Source organism: Equus caballus, chromosome 30 (genome assembly GCF_041296265.1).
Source record: "Equus caballus isolate H_3958 breed thoroughbred chromosome 30, TB-T2T, whole genome shotgun sequence".
In the NCBI taxonomy this organism is placed as follows: Eukaryota; Metazoa; Chordata; class Mammalia; order Perissodactyla; family Equidae; genus Equus; species Equus caballus.
The window spans coordinates 16,812,544-16,836,650 of record NC_091713.1 but is presented as its reverse complement, the minus strand read 5'-3'; the positions used below and the strand labels follow the sequence as shown (position 1 = coordinate 16,836,650).

The 24,107-nt window shown below is 37.2% G+C and overlaps 1 protein-coding gene across 1 annotated transcript in view; it reads left to right on the top strand.

Moving 5' to 3' along the window:
- DNAH14 (dynein axonemal heavy chain 14) overlaps nucleotides 1–24,107 on the top strand; it is a 417,001-nt gene that overhangs the window by 19,700 nt on the left and 373,194 nt on the right. Inside the window, exons 2-3 of the mRNA XM_023632738.2 lie at nucleotides 2,809–2,920; nucleotides 7,827–7,990. Coding sequence (XP_023488506.2) covers nucleotides 2,844–2,920; nucleotides 7,827–7,990 — 241 coding nt within the window. The 5' untranslated portion in view covers nucleotides 2,809–2,843. The remainder of the gene's footprint in view (nucleotides 1–2,808; nucleotides 2,921–7,826; nucleotides 7,991–24,107) is intronic.

Genomic DNA, 24,107 nt, shown 5'->3' with positions numbered 1-24,107 from the left:
GGTTTGTTTGTCCGATTTATCATTCTTTTTTCTACACTATTTAACTTGTCTTTCATTTTTTCCTTCTCTGTTCCTTTTTCCTTGATAATGTGTTCAGATTTACCTGAATAAAAATCAGGGTAATGTTTGGGAAAGGGAAGGAGGGAATGAGTATTGCATAGGCAACCTACTAAAGTCAACCACAACTGCACTTGATTTCAACTTTTTTTGATATTTTAAATTCCTCTGTAGTGTAAACACATAGTTATGTTTTGCTTCTGATGCTTTGAAAGGTTCATGCATTATTTTAGTTGTTCTAGGCTTAAAACTTAAAACAACACATTATATTTCAACCTTTATTTTGCAATCTATGCATTTTAGATAACATCTATTGACTCCACATTATGAAATGAATTATAACATAACCCATACATTTACATTTTATCTGATACCTCATACTCCCTAATTTCCATTGTTTAATTTATAATTATAGTTCTTTTTATGGATACCTTTATACTTTTAATAGTATAGTTAAACTTCTGTCATTTTATTTATCAGCTTTAAGTAATGTTTATTGACCTCTGTATCTGAAAGATGAGGCAATCATAGCACTTAAGCTCCCTATATTCCATTTACCTCCTCTTCTCCCCGTCTTGATTTTTTTAATACTCATGCTGTTGTTTCTATACTATCAACGTTCTGTTCTGTAATCATAAGTCCCATAGTTGTTCTGACTTACTTCTGTATTTAAATCAGATTAATGCTCTTGCTGTTTTCTTTATTACCATGTTTTTTGTCTTCTTCTTGTCTTTCGCATTAATGGGATTTATTATTGTGTACTTTTTACAAGAAGGGCTCATGTGTGATCTTTCCTGAACTTTGCATGTTTGAAAATGTTTGTTATCTTCCTACTTAACATGAAAACTTGGCTCTATGTAAAATTCTTAAGCCACTTTTTCTTCTGTGAGGAAATGTTCTGGCATTTGAATGTTGCTGTGGAGAAGTGTGAGATTAACTTGGTATTTTTCACTTGTCTGATAGGAAAAAAGAATAACTCATTTGATTTTTTTACACTATTTGATTAATAGTGATATTGAACAGCTTTTCTTATGTCTATTAGATGTTTGATGCTAATGATGATACTGTGAAAATATAACCACTCCAAAGTTAAAGCAGATGTTGGCATTAACATATACTCTGTTGTAGGAGCTGGCACATGATGGGCCCTTGGTCAAATCTGGCATGCCACCTGTTTTTGTATGGTCCACAAGCTAAGAATGTTTTTTACAAAGGAACAATAACAGCCAATTTGATGATGGTAATACTAACTTTGAATACTAAATTTGAATTGAAGTAACGTTATCCCCCTTAAAAGAATTCTGTTTTTCTCATTAATAGTCATGTATTTTAAAAAATTACACTCAATTATTATTATCATATTTTGAATTTCATCATTAAAACATTTGTGGAAATTTGTGTTTTCTTTTGTTATATGAATACCTATGTAATATCTTTGATTTTGCCTTCTTGGCCCACAAGCCTAAAATATTTACTCTTTGGCCTTTTGTCAGAAAAATTCTACTGATCTCTACTCTATTGCAAATCCAAAATGGATTTGATTCAGGGATACTTTTGAATCTAGTGGAAATCTCCCTTGTGATCTTTTTCTTCATCTAATCTTAAGCATGGGCCCCAAAGTTGTATCCTTCAGTTTTGTTTTTTTTTTCTTTGAGGAAGATTAGCTCTGAGCTAACTGCTGCCAGTGCTCCCCTTTTTGCTGAGGAAGACTGGCCCTGAGCTAACATCCATGCCCATCTTCCTCTGCTTTATATGTGGGATGCCTACCACAGCATGGTGTGCCAAGCGGTGCCATGTCCACACCTAGGATCCCAACCGGCGAACCCCGGGCCACTGAGAAGCGGAAGTGTGCACTTAATCACTGTGCCACTGTGCCAGCCCTGATATCCTTCAGTTTTTGGCTGCATTAAATGACCCTTCTGTGGCCATTCTTGGTATTGGGTCCTGATTGGTTCTGCATCCTGAGTCTCATCACTAGGTAAACTATCCTACATTGATATTGTAGTTGTCAGCTTCATATCTGGTATAGAGATTTCTATCATTTCTATTCCACTAAGAACTACTCTTGCCTCTGCCTATTTCGGTCTGTATTATTTGATTTGTCTGAAGCTTATTCACTTGCCAGTTAGAGCTTTTTCTGTCCTACATTGATTCTAGGCCAGCATCTTGGCTTAAATTCTTTAGTTAGAGGATACTTCCATGCAGTGCATTGTCTTTATTTGGAGGCTTTCTGTATCTTGTTAGATTTCCCTCAGTAATCAGAAAGAGACTCTCTTTTTCGTTTTTCAAAACCCACTGCCTTCTGTTCTGTTCTATCTGAGGACGCTGGGAGTATGTAGATGTGGCCTTTTAGTACTTAGTGAATGGTGAAAGGAGTTCAGCAGCTCAGGCTGCCAGTTCTCTTGACTTGCCTAAGTTCTTTCGGATGATTTTCCCTGAGGAGATGATCTTAAAATGTATCGTTATCTTTAGTATGGAATTTAAAGTAAGTTAAAATTGTATGTACATAAACCCATCAGTGTAAGAAGTAAAAAACTGGCCTTAGAGAGAAAGTTAGACAATATAGATACTGTCCTGGGAAGGGTAACTAACATAGTGAATGATCTATGTATAAGAAACACTTGAAGGTAATGAGGATAAATTAAGCTTAGTGAGAAGTTGGGAAATATATATGCAGTTTTGAGTACCAATAGTCATAGCTGTGAAATCATCTTTTATATTTAAAAAACAATGTGAATGTATTTTTTACAGCCCGTTACTTCATAGTTTTGTTCAGAAAAAATAATATGGAGACGTATGTACCCATTGATCTGACAACAGGAAATCAAGACATGAAGAAAGATAAAAGCAACACAAAGCAAAGGTAAAATAAGATATAATAAAATTAAAATTCCAACAATATATGCCTAGTGGTAAGCCATTCTCACAGTGAAAAACATAAAGTGTCATATGAGGACTGGATGAGAGTTCTGGAGTTTAGAAAACCTTAGTTTTTTAGGAAGTGGTTCCCAACAAGATAGACAAATTAACACTGGCTGCTGGCTCCTTCCCCCAGATCAACCTTGGATATTCCAAAAAAGTGAGAAAGAGGTTGATGCCTATGAGAAATTAACCAACAACTGAGAAATCACAGGAAGGCAAAAGGTGGTTAGTTCTAGGTATGGATTATGGGTAGAAAATGGCAGCTCAGAGCAGATTGGAGAGAAGAGATTTATGTGCTGTTTTTCTTTATCATGTTCCTCTGTGTGGATCAGTATCCCATCAGAAAAAAATAATGGAGGTGAGAAAGTACTTGAAAATATTATTGACTTCTATTTAAACATGATGGATTGAACCTATATGTTTACTGCTCTTCTTCCTAAATTCCTGCGAAAATGATAGTCATGATAAAGATAAAATGACAAAAGAGATCAAAAAGGAATAAACTCACAAGAGAATGAGAGTTGAGACAAAAGCAAGTGGTAGATACCAGTAAAATTTTGGAAGCTTGAAAACAGATGGATAAGTGATTACTTTGTAGAGCAGAAACTGTCAGCCTAAGATGGCAGTGGGTAGAGCCCAGAAGCAGACTGATTTATCCCCCTAGTTTCCCCCTCCCACACTTACTCCCCTCACCCGCCAAAATTCAGGAATTCAGGATACTAGATACCTCTGAAAGTGGCAGTACAGCTGAGACTGAAATCAGTAAGTTGAAAGTTTGTGTAAGTAGCAATTAGAACCCAGATCTCCTTTCTCACCCCTCACAGCCAAGAGACTGTTTCTTCCTTCATTCCAGTGGACGAGTTCTATTCTAGGATGTGGGGATACCAAGCACAGCTGAGAGTCGATTACTGTACTCAAATCAAAGGGACCCTTGGTCTTCTTCCTCTGCTTGACTTTGAGAAAGCTCACATCCAAAAGCTAAGAAAATTATTCCCTGGGAAACTGACCAGCCACAAGAAAAGATTTACAGATGACAGTTGGGAACACCTCAGCAAAGCCCCAGATTATCTTATGATGAAATCTACCAGTTGACAAACTCCACTAGTGCATGAAGAGCTGTCTCACTGCTGTGGTAGTGGCGATTCTTAAATATGAGCAGACAACCCATGATTATTTGGGGAAATTTTATAGCATAATAGAAACTCAAAAGAATTGAAGAAACTTGGAGAAAATACAGTTCAGGGAGAAGGAAAGTTCAACAACAACCACCACGCACCTGTCATGAGATGATTGGAGAGGTGACAGAAGAAACAGCTAACATTTAGAGAACAAAACATATGGAACATTTGAAGGAAAAAATAGCTTTTGGGAGTTAAATACATAATAGCAGAAATGAAGATTGAGAGAGGAGTTGAAAGATAAAGTTGAGGAAATTTTCCAGAAAGAAAAATGAAAAGATAGAGATAGAAAGTAGGAGAGAAAAGATAAGGGATACGTAGAAAATGAAATAAGATGATAGAAATAAATCCCCAAAATGTCTGCAATCACAATAAATGCAAATGGACTAAACTTTTTTTTTTGGTGTCAAACTGGATAAAAAGAATAAAATACATGTGTGGAAACAACCTGAAAGGCAAAAGGATACCAATAGATGAAAAGTAAAAGGATGGTTACACATTCTCCTCTAGGTCATACAGAACAGTTACACCACTTTGTGTAAGACCATAAAACTCGTTTTAACAAATTTTTGAAACTGAGAACTGAATATAGTGAAAGAAAGAAAAAGAGGAAGGAAGGAAGGGGCTTAAACTACTGCATTAACTACGTTTATGTCAACAGATAAAAATTATGTGATATAGGTAACTCAGTGTTTAGAGAAAAATTTGTCGTCATAAAAACATATGAAAAAACAAGAAAGGCTGAAAAATTAGTGATCTAACAATCACTTTAAGAAGTAAGGAGGAAAAAACTGAACAGGATAAACCCAAAGAAAGTTTAAGGAAGGAGATAAAGATTATCAGAAATTAACAAAATAGAAATCAAAGATAAAATAGAGAAAATAGCAAAAGCAATCATTGTCAATAAAATTGACAAACCTTTGACAAAGTCGATCAAGAAAAGGAAGAAGGCACAAATAGACACACAGTGTTGTGGCATCGTACAACTCTAAGAAGCACCATTCACAATGTGTTCTCTTTACATGTTGCTTCCTGAAACATGAACCCAGGGGAACCACAGTGTGAGTGGTGCACCGTGGAGTGGTGCCAGCCAAAGGCCCTGTGACCAATATTAGATCAGAAAAGGAAGACCAGTACAGATAGATCTGCAATTAAAAAGATAAGAGAAAATTAACTGTTTCATGGAAATGAGCTAGAAACATGAAAATTTTAAGAAAAATATAAACAAAATAGAGTCAAGAAGTAGACAAGATGAGCTGTCTTTTAACCGCTAAAGTTGTTGAATTAGTAACTATGAATCACTACTACCCCCCAACTGATCCTCTTCCCCCCACACAGACCACACATATCAGGCCCAGACAGGTTTACTGAGTTTTTAACAGATTTACAAATTCCAGCAAAAATTCAAGCAACAGATAATTCCAATCTTGTACAACTTCTTCTACAGAATAGAAAAAGAGAAAATAGTCCCTAAGTTAATTTATGAGACTCGTTTATACAACTTTCCACGTCAGTTTCATTCATGACCTAGAAACAAAAACTTCCAAATAAAATATTAACCTACAGATTACAGCAGTGTATAAAAATAGATGATACATCAAGATCAAATGCAGTAGTTTATCTCAGAAATGCAAGATTAGTTCAACTTTAGAAAATCTATCAATATCAATTACTGTTACTAGATTAAAGGAAGAAAAGCATTTGATAGAATTCAATATCTCTTAATGATAAAAACTCTTAGCAGACTACTTGATTAAGGGCATTTACCAAAAAGCTAAAGCAAATATCATATTTAATGGTCAAGTGTTAAAGTGTTTCTTTCAAAGTCAGAAAAATGACAAGATGCTTGCTATTGCCACTTCTCTTTGACATCCTATAATAGATCCTAGGGTAATAACACAAAAAGGAAGGAAAAAAAGGACAAAAAGAAGTGAAAGCTCTAAGCTTTGAAAAAGGAGAAAGAAACTGTAATCATTCATAGATGATGTGATTATCTATAAAGAAAGTACAAAAGAAATTACAAAGTTTTCTAATTAATAAGTGAATTCAGCAAGGCTGCTAGATTAAAATTAGTATATGTAAGTGAATTGCATTTCTCTAGTCCAGCAATAGATTGAAAATGTAATTAAATCATAGCTACCATTTGTAATAGTAATGAAAAATAAGGTATCTAGAAAAAATTATTTTTAAAATATGTTTGATCTTTATGGAGAAAATTATAAAATTTAATTGAGAGCACAGCAAATTTATATAGAAAAGCAAAGGGCCAAGAATATGTAAGCACTCATTAAGAAAAAGACAATTTGAGCGTCTTAATCTACAGCTATCAAAACTATAGTAATTAAAGCAGAGTGATATAGAAACAAGGATAGACAAATAAAAATAAAGAACCAGGGAGAGAGAATTGTCTACATTTTGAGTGATGACAGACTTAGTGTTACAGGTTAGTGAGGGAAAGGATGGGGGTATTCAATATGGGTGCTGCGATAATTGCATATCTTTATGGGGACGGGGAGAAATTGAACCTGCCCTTCAAACCATACCCAAAACTCAAGCGTTTAATAATTTACATATGAATTATAAGACTTGTGAAAGGCAAAACTTTAAAACTGTTAGGAAAAAGTATAAGAGAATTTTGTCATCACTTTGGAGTAAGAAAAGATTTCTTAAAACAACACAAACCATACAGGTAAAGGTAGATAAGTTAGATTAAAGTTGCGAAGTTCTGTTAATCAAGACTTCAAAAAAGTGAAAAGATAGGTCCAAAACAGAAGCTATTTTCAACACATAAAAAAATGACAAAAGATTACTATCCAAAATATGGAAAGAACTCCTAAATATTGTTAAGAAAATGGTAAGCAATTCAGTACAAAAAACAAAACAAAACAAAGGGCATGGATAAACATTTCAGTGAAGAGGAAATTGTTCAAGGTGTTTATGAACCAAATGGAACTCACAAAGTGCTCACAAATTAGCTCAAAGTGCTAATATTAGGTATTAAGAATACCTAATAAAGCTATCTGTAAACAAGTTCAGAGAAATTGTACTTTATATGTCTTTGAATAGAAGTTACTTCCTTACTCATGTGATTAAGTGTCTTTGTTTTATGTACCAGTGGGTATTTTTACACTGAGAAGTACGTGTAAGGATTTACAGAACTCTGTGTTTCTTCTGCCTTATAAAAACGTGGTCTATGGCACAAGTAAATCGTAGGCAGTGATTTTGGATTCTGTTCTTATGAAAAGGTTTTTACAACATTTACAAAGTAGGCAGTTGGCTAATGTATTGCGGAAAGATTTTGGGTTTAATCCTGATGTGGATTGCTGATGGCGGTTTTATAAAGGAGGGTAATATATGAGTATTGAATTTCAGAAAACTGTGTTCCAGGCTCACTCCACCACTAACTTAATTGGATAACATTTCTTCGTCTTTTAAAATTAGATGAGGATTCTTAAGTCCCTTCTAGCTTTAAAATTTCAATGGTAATATCAGTTAGACCTACTTAGCGTTTAACTAGACTCTCTCTGTTTCAGATCTGCTTTTCAAAGTGCCTATCAAAAATTGCTTGAAAGGATAGATATTATATTGTATTGTCAAGTACAGAATAAAGACAAACTTCAAGATACAGAGAATGTTAACCATAGCATCTTATTTTCTTTGTCATATTAGACTTTTAAAATATGAAGAGCAAAAAGGCGAAGATGTCACAACATCAGAGAATCAACAAGCTAAAATAGCAGAAAAGGAAACACTGAAATATAAAACATTTAGAGCATTGTCTATACCCTTGAAGTCAGAAAAAACAGAAGAAATTGATGAAGATTACTACCCAGGCATGTTGATTTATGTTTTCTTTTATGAAAATGGAAAAAAGTTTTCATAGCATTAAATCAAGAAAACAAGTGAAATATATTGAAATACCAGCGTTTACTTTCACAGTACAAGGTTTGGTGCTTCGCTAATTTCATTAGTCATAGCAGTTAGCAGTATCTTCAGATACAAAGCTGGCCTTTTAAAGGGAACATAATCTAAATACTGATCATAATGGTAACAACAGTGATATCACTGCCACCACCCAGAAAATTTGACATTTCTACAGCAATTTACAGTTCACATCACTCTTTCACACGTATCATCTCATTTTTTGTGAAATAAAGGCCCTAAAGAGGGGTCAACCTTCTCTGAAGTCCCCACTGCCCCCTGGCTGCGTGGTGGCTTCCTTTGTTGCTCTTGTTTACCAGTGTCCTGATTATTCTTCCACATACCTCCATGTTTTAAGTCTTCCTTCCTTCTCCCTATCCCAAATTCTACCATTTGCAGTATTTAAAAATTTTTTTAACCACAGCTTCCTTTTTTTGTCCAACTCTTCTATATCCTCACCTTTATAAAGGTTACTCTTTGGTCTCCATTCTTGTCTTCACTTCTTCCTGGATCAGCCATTCTTGTTATTGATATCTTCAACTCCATTTTCCCATTTCTTTCCTCTGTACCCAGATTGGCAAAACTTCAACCCTAATCAATGTAATTGTCAATTTTCTCTACTTTAACCCTCGGGTTGGTAAGCTTTTCTGCAGAAAACTTACACAATCACATCGATTGGTTCTTTTTCCTAATTTGTGGTCTCCAGCATCAGTGAGGTGCTCTGTGCTACATGGTTTCATTTGATGTCTCCTTTTAGCTTTCCCTTCCATCATTCATAATATCTGCTTAAACTGTCACAATTTAACTGTAAGCCTCTCTTACTTGATTATGCCTCCTACCCTATAAAAAATGAATACTAGAAACAGAGGTAGTCAAACGGAAACATCTAACTTCTCGCTCCCCAGCCCTATCTACAGTACTTGTCCCAGGGAGTAACTGTGCCTCCTCTCCTTTAGTGTCAATCCCACCACCTCAGTTCTGGAGCTCCTCTTCTGCCACATCCTCAGGAACTTAGAGTCCGTCGGTTATCTTCTCTCCCATCTGCTTTTCTACTGGCTCTTTTCTGTCAACACATAAACATGCTACAGGCTTAAGGCTTACGCATCTTAAGCAAAACAAAACAGCCCAGAAACATCTTTAGTCGTGTGTTCCTTTCTTGCAATTACTGCTATAGGATCAGGCTTGAAAAAGTTGCCTCGGCTTCCTGCCTTCACTTCCTTACTTCTAGTTCACTCCTCTGCCTAGATTCTGTCTCCTTCGTTCTGCTGATAAGACTCTTTCCCAGGTCACCAAGTACCACTACATTGCTAATTCCTTATAAAAAGAATTCGTTTATAAATAAAATAATCTTTCTTTTACTGGACTGTTCTGTAACATTTTATTATTTGACAACTTATTTCCTTTCTTTTCCCTTGACTTTTGAAGAAAACTACTCTCCTGGCTTTCTTTCTACTTTTTTTCTTTTTTTTTATTGAGTTATTGATAGGTTACAATCTTGTGAAATTTCAATTGTACATTAATGTTTGTCAGTCATGTTGTAGGTGCACCACTTCACCCTTTGTGCCCACCCCCACCCCACCTTTCCCCTGGTATCCACTAAACTGTTCTTGGTCCATAGTTTCAAATTGCTCATATGAGTGGAGTCATACACAGATTATCTTTCTCTCGCTGGCTTATTTCACTTAACATAATTCTCTCAAGGTCCATCCATGTTATTGCAAATGGAATGATTTTGTTCTGTTTTGCAGCTGAGTAGTATTCCATTGTATATATGTACCACATCTTCTTTATCCATTCGTCTGTTGCTGGACACTTAGGTTGCTTCCACGTCTTGGCTATTGTAAACAGTGCTGCAATAAACATTGGGGTGCACAGGACTTTTGGGATTGCTGACTTCAGGCTCTTTGGATAAATACCCAGTAGTGGGATGGCTGGATTGTATGGTAGTTCTATTTTTAGTTTTTTGGGGAATCTCCATACTGTTTTCCATAGTGGCTGCACCAGTTTGCATTCCCACCAGCAGTGTATGAGGGTTCCTTTTTCTCCGCAACCGCTCCAACATTTGTTGCTATTAGTTTTAGATATTTTTGTCATTCTAACGGGTGTAAGGTGATATCTTAGTGTAGTTTTGATTTGCATTTCCCTGATGATCAGCGATGATGAGCATCTTTTCATGTGCCTATTGGCCATCAGTATATCGTCTTTGGAGAAATGTCTGTTCATGTCTCCAGCCCATTTTTTGATTGGGTTGTTTGATGTTTTGTGGTTGAGTTGTGAGAGTTCTTTATATATTATGGATATTAAGCCTTTGTCAGATATATGACTTGCAAATATTTTTTCCCAGTTAGTGGGTTGTTTTTTGTTTCAATCCTGTTTTCATTTGCCTTGAAGAAGCTCTTTATTCTGATGAAGTCCCATTTGTTTATTCTTTCTATTGTTTCCCTTCTCTGAGAAGGCATGGTGTCCAAAAAGATCCTTTTAATACTGATGTCAAAGAGTGTACTGCCTACGTTTTCTTCCAGAAGCCTTATGGTTTCAGGTCTCACCTTTAGGTCTTTAATCCATTTTGAGTTTATTTTGGTGAATGGTGAAAAAGAATGGTCAATTTTCATTCTTTTACATGTGGCTTTCCAGTTTTCCCAGCACCATTTGTTGAAAAGACTTTGTTTTCTCCATTGTATGCCCTCAGCTCCTTTGTCAAAGATAAGCTGTCCATAGATGTGTGGTTTTATTTCTTGGCTTTCAATTCTGTTCCATTGATCTGTGCACCTGTTTTTGTACCAGTACCATGCTGTTTTGATTACTGTAGCTTTGTAGTATGTTTTGAAGTCAGGGATTGTGATGCCTCCCGTTTTGTTCTTTTTTCTCAGGATTGCTTTAGAAATTCGGGGTCTTTTGTTGCCCCGTATGAATTTTAGGATTCTTTGTTCTAATTCTGTAAAGAATGTCATTGGGATTCTGATTGGGATGGCGTTGAATCTGTAGATTGCTTTAGGTAGAATGGACATTTTAACTATGTTTATTCTTCCAATCCATGTACATGGAATGTCTTTCCATCTCCTTATGTCGTCATCCAATTCTCTCAGAAAGGCCTTGTAATTTTCATTATATAGGTCCTTCACTTCCTTAGTTAAATTTACCCCAAGGTATTTTATTATTTTTGTTGCGATTGTGAATGGTATTATATTCTTGAGTTCTTTTTCTGTTGGTTCATTACTGGAGTATAGAAATGCTACTGATTTATGCAAATTGATTTTATACCCTGCAACTTTGCTGTAGTTGTTGATTACTTCTAAGAGTTTTCCAGTGGATTCTTTGGGGTTTTCTATATATAAGATCATGTCGTCTGCAAACAGCGAGAGTTTCACTTCTTCCCTCCCTATTTGGATTCCTTTTATTCCTTTTTCTTGCCTGATTGCTCTGGCCAGGACCTCCAGTACTATGTTAAATAAGAGTGGTGATAGAGGGCATCCTTGTCTCGTTCCTGTTTTCAGGGGGATGGGTTCAGTTTTTGCCCATTGAGTATGATGTTGGCTATGGGTTTGTTGTATATGGCCTTTATTATGTTGAGGTAGTTTCCTCCTATCCCCAATTTGTTCATAGTTTTTATCATAAATGGCTGTTGGATCTTGTCAAATGCCTTCTCTGCATCTATTGAGATGATCATGTGGTTTTTATTCCTCAGTTTGTTGATGTGGTGTATCATGTTGATTGATTTGCGGATGTTGAACCATCCCTGTGTCCCTGGTACGAATCCCACCTGATCCTGATGTATGATTCTTTTGATGAATTGCTGAATTCTGGTTGCCAAAATTTTGTTTAGAATTTTTGCATCTATGTTCATCAGTGATATTGGCCTGTAGTTCTCTTTTTTCGTGGTGTCCTTGTCAGGTTTTGGTATCAGCGTGATGTTGGCCTCATAGAATGTGTTAGGAAGTGTTCCATCTTCCCTAATTTTTTGGAATAGCTTGAAAAGGATAGGTATTAAATCCTCTCTGAAAGTATGGTAGAATTCCCCAGGAAAGCCATCTGGTCCTGGGGTTTTATTCATTGGGATGTTTTTGATTGCTGTTTCAATCTCTTTCCTTGTGATTGGTCTGTTCAAATTGTCTGCCTCTTCTTGAGTGAGCTTTGGGAGATTGTAGGAGTCCAAGAATTTATCCATTTACTCTAGGTTATCCATTCTGTTGGCATATAGTTTTTTGTAGTATTCTCTTATAATCTGTTGTATTTCTGCAGAGTCTGTTGTTAATTCTCCTTGCTCATTTCTGATTTTGTTTATTTGAGCTTTCTCCATTTTTTTCTTTGTAAGTCTGGCTAGGGGTTTGTCAATTTTATTTATCTTCTCAAAAAACCAGCTCTTTGTCTCATTGATCCTTTCTACTGCTGTTTTCGTTTCAATAGTATTTATTTCTGCTCTGATTTTTATTATTTCTCGCCTTCTGCTGACTTTGGGCTTCATTTGTTCTTTTTTCTCTAGTTCAGTTAGGTGTGCTTTAAGGTTGCTTATTTGGGATTTTTCTTGTTTGTTAAGATGTGCCTGTACTGCGATGAATTTCCCTCTTAATACAGCTTTTGCTGTATCCCATATGAGTTGGTATGGCATGCTATCATTTTCATTTGTTTCCAGGTATTTTTTTATTTCTTCTTTAATTTCTTCAATGATCCATTGCTTGTTCAGTAGTGTGTTGTTTAGTCTCCACATCTTTGTGCCTTTCTCAGCTTTTTTCTTGTAATTAATTTCTAGCCTTATAGCACTATGATCTGAGAAGATGCTTGTTATTGTTTCAATTTTTTAAAATTTGTAGAGGCTTGCCTTGTTTCCCAACATATGGTCTATCCTAGAGAATGTTCCCTGTGCACTTGAGAAGAATGTGTATTCAGCTCCTTCAGGGTGGAGTGATCTATATATGTCTATTACGTCCAATTGTTTTAGTTTTTCATTCAGCTCCACTATTTCCTTGTTGATTTTCTGTCTGGATGATCTGTCCATTGATGTGAGTGGGGTGTTGAGGTCCCCTACTATTATTGTGTTGTTTTTAACATCTTCCTTTAGGTCTGTTAATAGTTGCTTTATGAAGCTTGGTGCTCCTGTGTTGGGTGCATAGATATTTATAAGTGTTATTTCTTCTTGATGAAGTGTCCCTTTGATCATTATATATTGTCCCTCTGTGTCTCTCTTTACCTGTCTTATTTTGAAATCCACTTGGTCTGATGTGAGAATTGCAACACCTGCCTTTTTTTCCTTGCTATTTGCTTGAAGTATTGTCCTCCACCCCCTCACCCTGAGTCTGTGTTTGTCCTTGGGGCTGAGGTGTGTTTCCTGGAGGCAACAAATTGTTGGATCTTGTTCTTTAATCCATTTTGCCACTCTGTGTCTTTTTATTGGAGAGTTCAATCCGTTCACATTGAGAGTGATTATTGATGCATGTGGACTTAATGCTGTCAATCTGTCGCTCATTATCTTGTTTTCCTGTGTTTCTTTTCCTGTGTACTTTAGACTACCCATTTAATACTGCAATTTCTTATGCTGGGTTTCTTAGATTTTCCTTATCTATGATTTGTGACTCTGTTCTGTACTTTATTTTAGTGTCTACCTTGAAGTTTGTATTTAGAATCTCGTGTATAATATAGTCTATTCTCTGGTGGTCTCTTACTTACTTGACTAATACTGATTTAGACCCTTTGTTCTTCCCCTCCTAAATAATTATTTTCATTTTTTTTTCCAACTCGTCTTATTAATTTGTAGTTAGAGTGCTAAGATCGTCCTTGTTTTGGTAGTTTCCTTACTTTTACCCTAATGCTATAGTTGAATATTTGCTATCCTGTTCTGGTTCTATCCATTGGTCTCCCTAGTCTGTGGATTGTGTCCCCTTTCTCCCTTCTTTCTTTTTTCAAGTATGAGAGCCTTCTTGAGGATTTCTTGTAATGGAGGGCTTTTAGTTACAAATTCCCTTAACTTTTGTTTGTCTGGAAGATTTAATTTCTCCCTCATATCTGAAGGAAATTCTTGCTGGATAGAGTATTCTTGGCTGAAGGTTTTTATCCTTTAAAGCTTTGAATATATCACTCCATTCTCTCCTAGCTTGTAGGGTTTCTGTAGAGAAACCTGCTGACAGTCTGATAGGGGCTCCTTTATAGGTTATTCTCTTTTTTTTCCTTACTTCCCTGAGTATTCTCTCCTTATCATTCCTATTTGCCAACTTTACTATTACGTGCCTTGCGGTGGGTCTTTTTACATTGACAAATCTAGGAGATCTAAAACCCTCCTCTACACACATTTCTCCGTTGATCCCTAGATTTGGGAAGTTCTCTTCAATAATTTCGTTAAGCACACTTTCTGCTCCATTTTCCTTTTCCATATTCTCGGGAATTCCTATGATCCTTATGTTCTTACTCCTCATTGAATCCATTATCTCTCGGAGATTTTCCTCATTTTTTTAAATTCTTAGTTCTCTTTCTTCCTCTGTCTGGTGCCATTCAGCCTGTCTGTCCTCGATTATGCTCATTTGCTCCTCTATGTTGTCTACACGGGCATTCAGGGAATCCGTATTCTGTTTTATCTGGTCCATTGTGTTTTTCATCTCAAGTAATTCTGTTTGATTCTTCTTTATGATTTCAATCTCTTTTGTGAAGTAACTCCAGAACTCGGCTTGTTTCTCTATCTTTCTCTCTACCTCATTGAGTTTTTTTATTATAGCTGCTCTGAATTCATTATCACTTAGTTTACCTAATTCCAAGTCCTCAGGACTTAATTCTGTGTTTTTATTGTTTTCCTTCTGGTCTGGGGCTTTTATAAATTGCTGGATGGTAGAGGAGCGGTTTTTTCTTGTGGTGGTAGAATTCAGTTGCAGTTACAGCCTGTCGCCACTAGATGGGGGTTGAGAGTGGCGTGTTAGCTCTCCGCCTTGGGGCAAGATGGCTGCGCCCACTGGCTTTGTTGGGGGGAGGGGCTGTTACTCACACGCTCCGGTCTGGGTTCACATCAGTTCTGTTCTCTGGTCTCCCAAGGCCCTTGATTTTTAGGGTCCCCGTGGACGGAAGCTTTCACCCATCAGCGGGTCTCCACTGAATCAGCGGCAGGAGTCCTGGATGATACCCTGGTCGCGCGGCCCCTCCCCCGCTCCTTCCCAACCCGTGCCGCAGCGATCGCAGACTCTAGGGGAGGGTGTGATGTTCTCTCCTACCGTTCCAGCGCCTCTGAAGGTGTAAAGCTAGGTTTATGATCTCCACCTTCTTGGTATTGTAGGTCTCTAACGAGCTGGCATTATGTTTATTCTCTGAAATTCAGTTCTTCCAATCTTTTGTTGTATTTTGGAGGGGAGAGAATCCCGGGTCAGCTCACGCTGCCATTTTGCTCCGCCCACTCTCCTGGCTTTCTTTCTACTTTTTTAGCTGCTCTTTGTCAATCTCTTTCATGGATTTTGATTCCTCTGTCTACCCTCTAAATGTTGTTTCTCAGGTGTTTTAGGTTCTGCTGAAATTAATGTTTCCTCTCCTTTCTGGATTAGACCATAGTTTGATTATTTTTAATAGCAATATATTTCCTCTATATTCCTTATTAAATACACACCCCAAACATTTAGGTGATACCTGCAATTGCCTTCAGCCTCTGTCTGAACATGGGTCCATTTGATTTCCTGAAGGGGCCTGGACTCCAGAACTTCTGGCCTTCATTGGACAAGAATGTTTTTATCTAACAGATTAAAACAAAGGAAGTGCCTGGGCCTTATAGCTAAGTGTTTGTAGGCCCAACACAGCTTCCCTTCCAGCAAAGACAAAGGAGTACTCTGATCTCTTTGTTACATTTCTCAGTAAAGAGAGAACAGAAATAGAGGGCTGGATAGGAATACAAGGGCCAGGAAAAGCAAGGGCTTGTTGGCCATGTTAAGGATTTTGGCATTATACTAGGAAGATAAGAACCATGGAAAGATTTTAAGCAAGGAATTAACCTGGTCAGATTTCTGTTTTGAAAAGGTAACTCTGGCTGCAAATTGAAGAATAGATTGGAGAGGAACAAGAATTGATACAGGGAGACCAGTTAAGAGGCTTTAGATATTCTGAAGATAGAATTATCAGTTATGCTGCTGGATTGGTGAGACAGAGGGAGGTGTCAAAGATGGTACCTAGCTTTCTGGTTGGTATAATATAATGAATACTCATGCCATTCACTAAGTTAGGAACCCTTGAAGAAGGATCAGGATTTGTGGGGTCTGGGGGAGGGATCATGAGTTCAATTTTGGACATGTTGAATTTGGAGTACTTCTGGTGCGTTCCATGGAGATGTCAAGGAGGCAGTTGAATATGTGTATCTGGAGCTCAGAGAAGCCAGGGCTGAGATGATATATTTGGGAGTAATCATGTGGGTGGAAATTTAACCCATGCCATAGATGAAATTGCCTAAGGAGAGTGTATAAAGTGAGAGTATAGGGCCGAGGAACTATAGCAATTATGAACCAGATAAAGGGGGATGGCTGCAATGGAAACATGGGATTGGTCAGAGTTAGGCTAAGTAGGATGATGAGGAAGAGAATGAGTGTGTGGTATCGTAGAAGCCAAAGGAAGAGATTGTATAAAAAAGGAAGGAGTGGGTTCCAGTTCAAGATGGCAACCTAGGAGGATCCTGAACTCACCTCATCCCACAGACACACCAAATCTACAGCTAAATTTGGAACTGTTTTGCTGAAAATAACCTGAAAACTGGCTGAGCAGCTCCTACACTTTGGGTGAGGGAGAAAAAACATCAAAATAGTAGGAGAGGCTAAGATACAATCTTGCCATAAATCTTGCCCCCACCCCCAGCGTGGCTACCCGCAATCAGGAAGGAAGTAGGAACCCTGAGGTCCTCTCTGAGGGGTGAAGAGTTTGAACCCCACATCTAGTACCCCAGCTTTTAAGATTTGCACCTGGGAGACGAACCCCCAAAACATCCAGCTTTGAAAGCCAATGGGACTTGTGTCTACAAGACCCAAAAGGCTATAGAGAACTGAGAAGCAGTTGCTAAAGGGCTCACACACGTGGACTCACCCAACCCAGGGCCCAGCACAGAGGCAGTTAACTGAAAAGTGCCCAGACTTTCTGTGAAAGAGGCATATTTGCTTGTCCTAAAGCATTGGCCTGAGGGGCTGGCATCTAATTTAACACACGTCTAGGGTTCTACTGAAATACTCTAAAGACAGAGGCTGATGGGTGCCCTCTTGGTGCTCTCCCTCTGCCTTGCTTCAGGTTACTAGTGTCTCCCAGAAAGGAGCTTGGACACTCATCTGGCACCCCAGTTTTTGTGTCTGAAGCCCAGGGAACAGCTCTAGATAGCCTGGCTCTGGTAGCCAGAGAGGCTTATGGTTGCAGGTCCCACAGGACTGTAACAAATGGGGAGAGTTCTTCATTGGCTACCACCTGGACACAGCGTGGAGGCAGCAGACTGAGGTACCCAGTCTTTCTGTGAAAGAAGCCTATTAGCTTGTCTTCATAGCTTCAGCCTGAGGGGCAGGTTTCTAGTTAAACATACATCTAAGGGCTGACTGTAATCCTCTCCAGAGACCTCGGAGGGCAGGTGCTATCTTCATGCTCTTCCTTTGCTGTGCTCCAGAACATGGAATTCTCCTGGAGGGGAGCTTGTACATGCATCTGGTACCTCAGTTTTTATGTCTGGTCTCCTGGTTTGTGTGGCTGCCATCCAGGGGATGCCCTTGATTGCCTGCCTCTGGTGGCCAGTGAGGCCTTGTTTGGCCATGGGACTGTAACATATGGAGAGACACTTGTTGTTTCATAGCCCCCAGGGCACAGTGCAGAGGCAGCAGACTGAAACACAACCCCAGTCTTTCTATGAAAGAGGCTTATTTGCTTGTCTTGGTGCTTTGACCTAAGAGGCAGACTTCTTGTTTGGTACGCATCTAGAGGCTTATTGAGGTGCTCTTTGTGGACAGAAATCATTGGGTGCCATATTCACACTCTAACCCTGCCTTGTTCTGGGTCATTGGAATCTCCTGGGTAGGAGCTTGTGCACTGGTTGGGTACCCTGATTTTTACAGCTGTCACCTAAGATTCCCCCTTGATCATCTGGCTCTGTGACCAGTGGAGCTTGCACTTGTGGGTCCTGTGGGACTGTTACAATGGAGAAACAGTTCTTAATGGGCTACCCCTCCGCCAGGGCACAGAGCAGAGACAACAGACTAAAATGCACCCTCAGTCTTTCAGAATAATCCAATGTTGTAAAGGAGGTGGGTTAATCACTTATAAGCTAGTATGAAGGTTAAAAGACCAAAGTAGTAAAGAGAACCTTAGCTGTAATAATTTGTTAATGGATGCACAGGATAAAAAGATGTAAATCGTGACATCAAAAACATAAAACATTGAGGGAGAGGAGTAAGAACGTAGACCTTAAGAATGCATTCAAACATAAGTTGCTATCAACTTAAATAGATTGTTATAAATGTAAGTTATTTTATGTAAGCCTCATGGTAACTGCAAAGCAAAAACCTGTAGTAGATACACAAGAGATGATGAGAAACACTCAAAGCATAGTACTGCAGAAAATCATCAAATCACAAAGGAAGAGAGCAAGAGAAGAAGAAAGGAACAGAGCAATTACAAACAGCCAGAAACCAATTAACAAAATGGCAGTAACACCATGCTTCTCAATATATACCTATATACCTATCAATAGCTATACCTACATACCTATCAATAATTTAAATATAAATGCATTAAATTTTCCAATCAAAAGACATAGAGTAGCCAAATAAAAAAACAAGAGCCCTCTGTATGCTCTATATGCCATGTATATGCTCTGTATGCCTACAGGAGACTCACTTCAGATGTAAAAGCACACATAGACTGAAATGAAGGGATGGAAAAAGATATTTCATGCAAATGGAAACCAAAATAAAGCTGGGGTAGCTACACTTATATCCGGCAAATGACCTTTAAGACAAAGACTGTAATAAGAGACAAAGAAGGTCATTATATAATGATAAAGGGGTCAATCCACCAAGAGGATATAAAATTTGTAAATATTTATGTACCCCAAACAGGAGCACCTAAATATGTAAAGCAAATATTAACATATCTAATACCCTACTTTAATACCCTACTTTCATCAATGGATAGATCATCCAGACAGAAAAATCAATAAGGAAACATTGGCCTTAAGTGGTACATTAGACCAGATTTACTTAACAGACATATGCAGAACATTCCATCCAAAAGCAACAGAATATGCATTTTTCTCAAGTGCACATAGGACATTCTCCAGGATAGATCATATGTTAGGCCACAAAACAAATCTTAATAAATTTAAGATGAATTACATCACATCAAGCATCGTTTCTGACCACAATGGTATGAAACTAGAAATCAATTACAAGAAGAAAACTGAAAAATTCACAAATGTATGGAGATTAAACAACATGCTACTGTACAACCAAGGGTCAAAGAACATATCAAGAGGGAAATCAAAAAATCCCTTGAGACAAATGAAAATGGAAATACAACATAAAACTTACGGGATGCAGCAAAAGCAGTTCTAAGAGGGAAGTTCGTAGCAATAAATGCTACTTAAAGAAAAAGGAAAGATCTAAAATAAACAACCTAACTTTAAATCTCAAGGAACTGGAAAAAAGAGAACAAACGAAGCCCAATGTTAGCTTAAGGAAGGAAATAGCAGAGATCAAAGCAGAAATAAATGAAATAGAGACTAACAAGACAATAGAAAATATCAGTGAAACTAAGAGCTGATTCTTTGAAAAAGTAAACAAGATTGACAAACCTTAAGCTAGACTCACTAAGAAAAAGAGAGGACTCAAATAAAATCAGAAATACAAGAGGAGACATTACAACTGATACCACAGAAGTACAAAGGATCATAAGTGATTACTATGAACAATTATATGCCAGCAAATTGGAGAACCTAGAAGAAAGGACTAAATTCCTCGAAACATATGAGCTACCAAGACTGACTCATGAAGAAATAGAAAATCTAAACAGACCAATTAGTAGAAAAGATTTGAATTAGTAATCAAAAGCCTCCCAACAAACTGAAGTCCAAGACAAGACAGCTTCATTGTGAATTCTACCAAACATTCAAAGAAGAATTAATAGCAGTCGTTCTCAAATTCTTCCAAAAAATATAGGAGGAAGGAACATTTCTAAACTCATTTTACAAGGCCAGCATTACCCTGATACCAAAACCAGACAAGGATGTCACAAGAAAAGAAAATTACACATCAAAATCCCTGGTGAGCAAAGATTCAATTCTCAACAAAGTATTTGCAAACCAAATTCAACATTACATTAAAAGGATCATAAACTATGATCAAGTGGGCTTTATGCCAGGGATACAGGGGTGGTTCAGCATCCACACATCAATCAATGTCATACACCCATTAACAAAATGAAGGATAAAAATCATATGATCATATCAATAGATGCAGAAAAAACATTTGATGAAATTCAACATCCATTCATGATGAAACACTCAACAAAATTAATATAGAGGGAACGTATGTCAACTTAATAAAGGCCATATATGGAAAGCCAACAGCTAACATCATACTCCTCAGGAAAAAGATAAAGATGCCTGCTCTTGCCACTTTTATTCAACATAATATTGGAAGTCTTAGCGAGAGCAGTTAGGCAAGAAAAAGAAAGAAAAGGCATCCAAATTGGAAAGGAAGAAGTAAAATTGTCAATGTTTGCAGATGATATGATATTAAATATGGAAAACCCTAGAAACTCCCCCCAAAACTATTAGAACTAATAAACGTATTCAGTAAAGTTGCAGGATACAAAACCAATATACAATAATGTGTTGCACTTCTAATCATTAATAATGAACTATCAGAAAGAGAAATTAAGAAAATAATCCCATTCATAAATTCATCAAAAAGAATAAAATACCTAGACATAAATTTAACCAAGAGGGTTAAATACTTGTACAATGAAAACTACTAGACATTAATGAAAGAAATTGAAGAAGATACAAATAAATGGAAAGAAATTCGATGTTGATGAATTGGAATAATTACTATTATTAAAATGGCCATACTACCCAAAGCAATCTACAGATTCCATGCAATCCTTATCAAAATTTCAGTATCATTTTTCACAGAACTAGAACAGACAATCCTGAAATTTGTATGGAACCATAATAGGCCCCAAATAGCCAAAGCAACTTTGAGAAGAAGAACAAAGCTGGAGGTGTTATGCTTCCTGATTAAACTGTATTACAAAGCTATAGTAATCAAAATGGTACAGTATTGGCATAAAAACAGACACATAGATCAGTAGAACAGAATAGAGGGCCCAGATTTAAACCCACGCATACGTGGTCAATTAATTTATGATAAAGGAGCCAAGAATATACAATGGTGACAGGACAATCTCTTCAATAAATGGTGCTAGGAAAAATGGACAGCCATATGCGAAAGAATGAAACTGGGCCACTATCTTAAACCATACACAAAAATTAACTAATAGATGAAAGACTTGACAAAAGACCTGAAACCGTAAAACTCCTAGAAGAAAACATAAGTGGAAATCTCTTTGACATCAGTCTTGGCATTGGTTTTTTGGGTTTGACACCAAAAGCAAAGGCAACAAAAGCAAAAATGAACAAGTGGGACTACGTCACTCTGAAAAGCTTTAGCACAGCAAATCAACAAAGTGAAAAGGCAGCCTACCAAAAAATGAATTGTCTGTGTAAATATGATTCGAAAGTCACATATCTAATAAGGATTAATATCCAAAATGTATAAAGAACTCATACAATTCAATACCAAAAAATAATTTGATTAAAAGATGAGCAGAGGATCATTTTTCTAAAGAAGACAGTTTTCTAAAGAAGACGTACAGATGTCCAACAGATACATGAAAAGATGCTCAACATCACTAATCATTAGGGAAATGCAAATCAAAACCACAATGAGATATTGCCTCCTATCTCTTAGAATGGCTATTATCAAAAAGACAAGAAATAACAAGCGTTGGTGAACTTTCAGTGAGAATGTAAGTAGGTGTAGTCACTATGGAAAATAGTATGGCGGTTCCTCATAAAATTAAAACTATAGCTACTATTTGATCAGCAATTCCACTTCTTAATATCTCTCTGAAAGAAATGAAAACTCTAACTCAGAAAGATATATTGCACATCCATGTTCATTGCAGCATTATTCACAAGACATGAAAACAACCTGTGTCCATCAATGGACAAAAATGTGTGTGTATGTATATATTATGTAATGTGTGTATAATATATGTATTGTGTAATATTTTTCAGCCATAAGAAAGACATCTTGCCATTTGTGACAACAAGAATGGACCTTGAGGGCACTATGTTAAGTGAAATAAGTCAGACACAGAAAGAGAAATAGTGTATAATGCTACTTATATGTGGAATCTAAAAAAAACCAAACCAAACAAACTCATAGATACAGAGAACAGATTATTGGTTGCCAGAGATAGTAGGCAAAATGGGTGAAGGTAGTCAAAAGTACAGACTTCCAGTTATAAAATAAGTAAGTCATGGAGATGTAATGTACAGCGTGGTGACCTAGTAATAATACTGCACTGTAAATTCAAAAGTTCCTAAGGAGTAAATCTTAAAAGTTCTCACAAAAGAAAAACGATTTATAACTATATGTGGTGATAGATGTTAACTAGACTTATTGTGCCAATCATTTAGCAATATATACAAAAATCTAATCATTAAGTTGTACACCTGAAACTAATATAATGTAACTTGTCAATTATATCTCAATTTAAAAAGGGAGGAGTAGTCTAAAGCATCAACTAACACTGATAAGTCAACTAAAATGAAGACTCAAAATGTCCATTGAATTTATGGATCTGAAGGATATGTCCCTTGAGTGCTGTTTTAGTGGAATTCTGAAACATGACTGGAATGGATTAAGTAGATGAAGAAATAAAATAGTGATTTTATCAACTCTCTTGAGAAGTTTGACTATGAAGAAAGGCAAGATATAGATTGCTAACTAGAGGGAGATGTGGTCTATGAATAGGTTTTATTTAAGATGGGAGCTGCTTTGATATGGAAAAGAAAGGAATCATTAATAATGTAAGCATGAGAGGGTAGGTCTCAACAAAAGGTGGAAAGGATTGGTTTTGGATGGGGGGAGGAACAGACACCTTTATTAACTCAGGAGGGCAGTAGGAAGCGATGGATGCTGATGTGGCTTGCTTGGCTTATTTGGCAATGGCAAACTGAAGTAATTCCCATCTGATGCCTTTCATGTTCTCTGGTAAGCAGGCATTGAGATCAGTTGAAGTACACAGATAGGAAGGTAAAGATTTGGAGAATTGAGGAGCGTGGGGAAAATCTGAAACAGCCATCGACAAGCCAGAAGAGCAAGTTAACAAGACAAACAGTAGGATTTCAGGTTTGTGTTCAGGGTCCATTTGTGGTTAATTAAAGTGAATTTAGGGGGTTACCAGTCCACCCATTTGTGGGCCTTTCTCTAGTATCACGGGACTGTGTGGATATAGGCATAGACAGTACATAAAGTTGGGTTCCTCCAGGGCTGATGTTTTGCCATATAGGTGACACCAAAAGAAGAGGGTTTAGGATATGGGCAAGAGTGGTGTTTAATGACAGTATAATCTCAACTGGATGAAGAGAAAGATGAAAAAAATAGAGGGATGATGGATTGTAAGAAAGTAATGGGGCAATGAACTGGAGATACCAATGGTCAAAAAATGGTGATGTTGGGAATATTAAGCAAGCTAGAAGAATAGAGGCCAATGATGACAAGCACTAGGATGTAATCTTGGGAGTGGGTGGTCGAAGTGGACTAGAGATGTCTAGAAAGTGGAGAAGGGGACATGGTATTAGACAGGTCGTAATTCGTGAACACTGAAGTCTTCCAGAACGATGGCAGATTTAATATGGAGAAAGGTCCTTCCTGGAGCCAGGGTTCCAGATTAATTGAGACCAGGCAATTGATGGATGTCAGTGAAGAGTGGAAGAGTATGATGTAGTGGAAAGGCATGAGCTTCAGAGGAGCAGGACTTTTT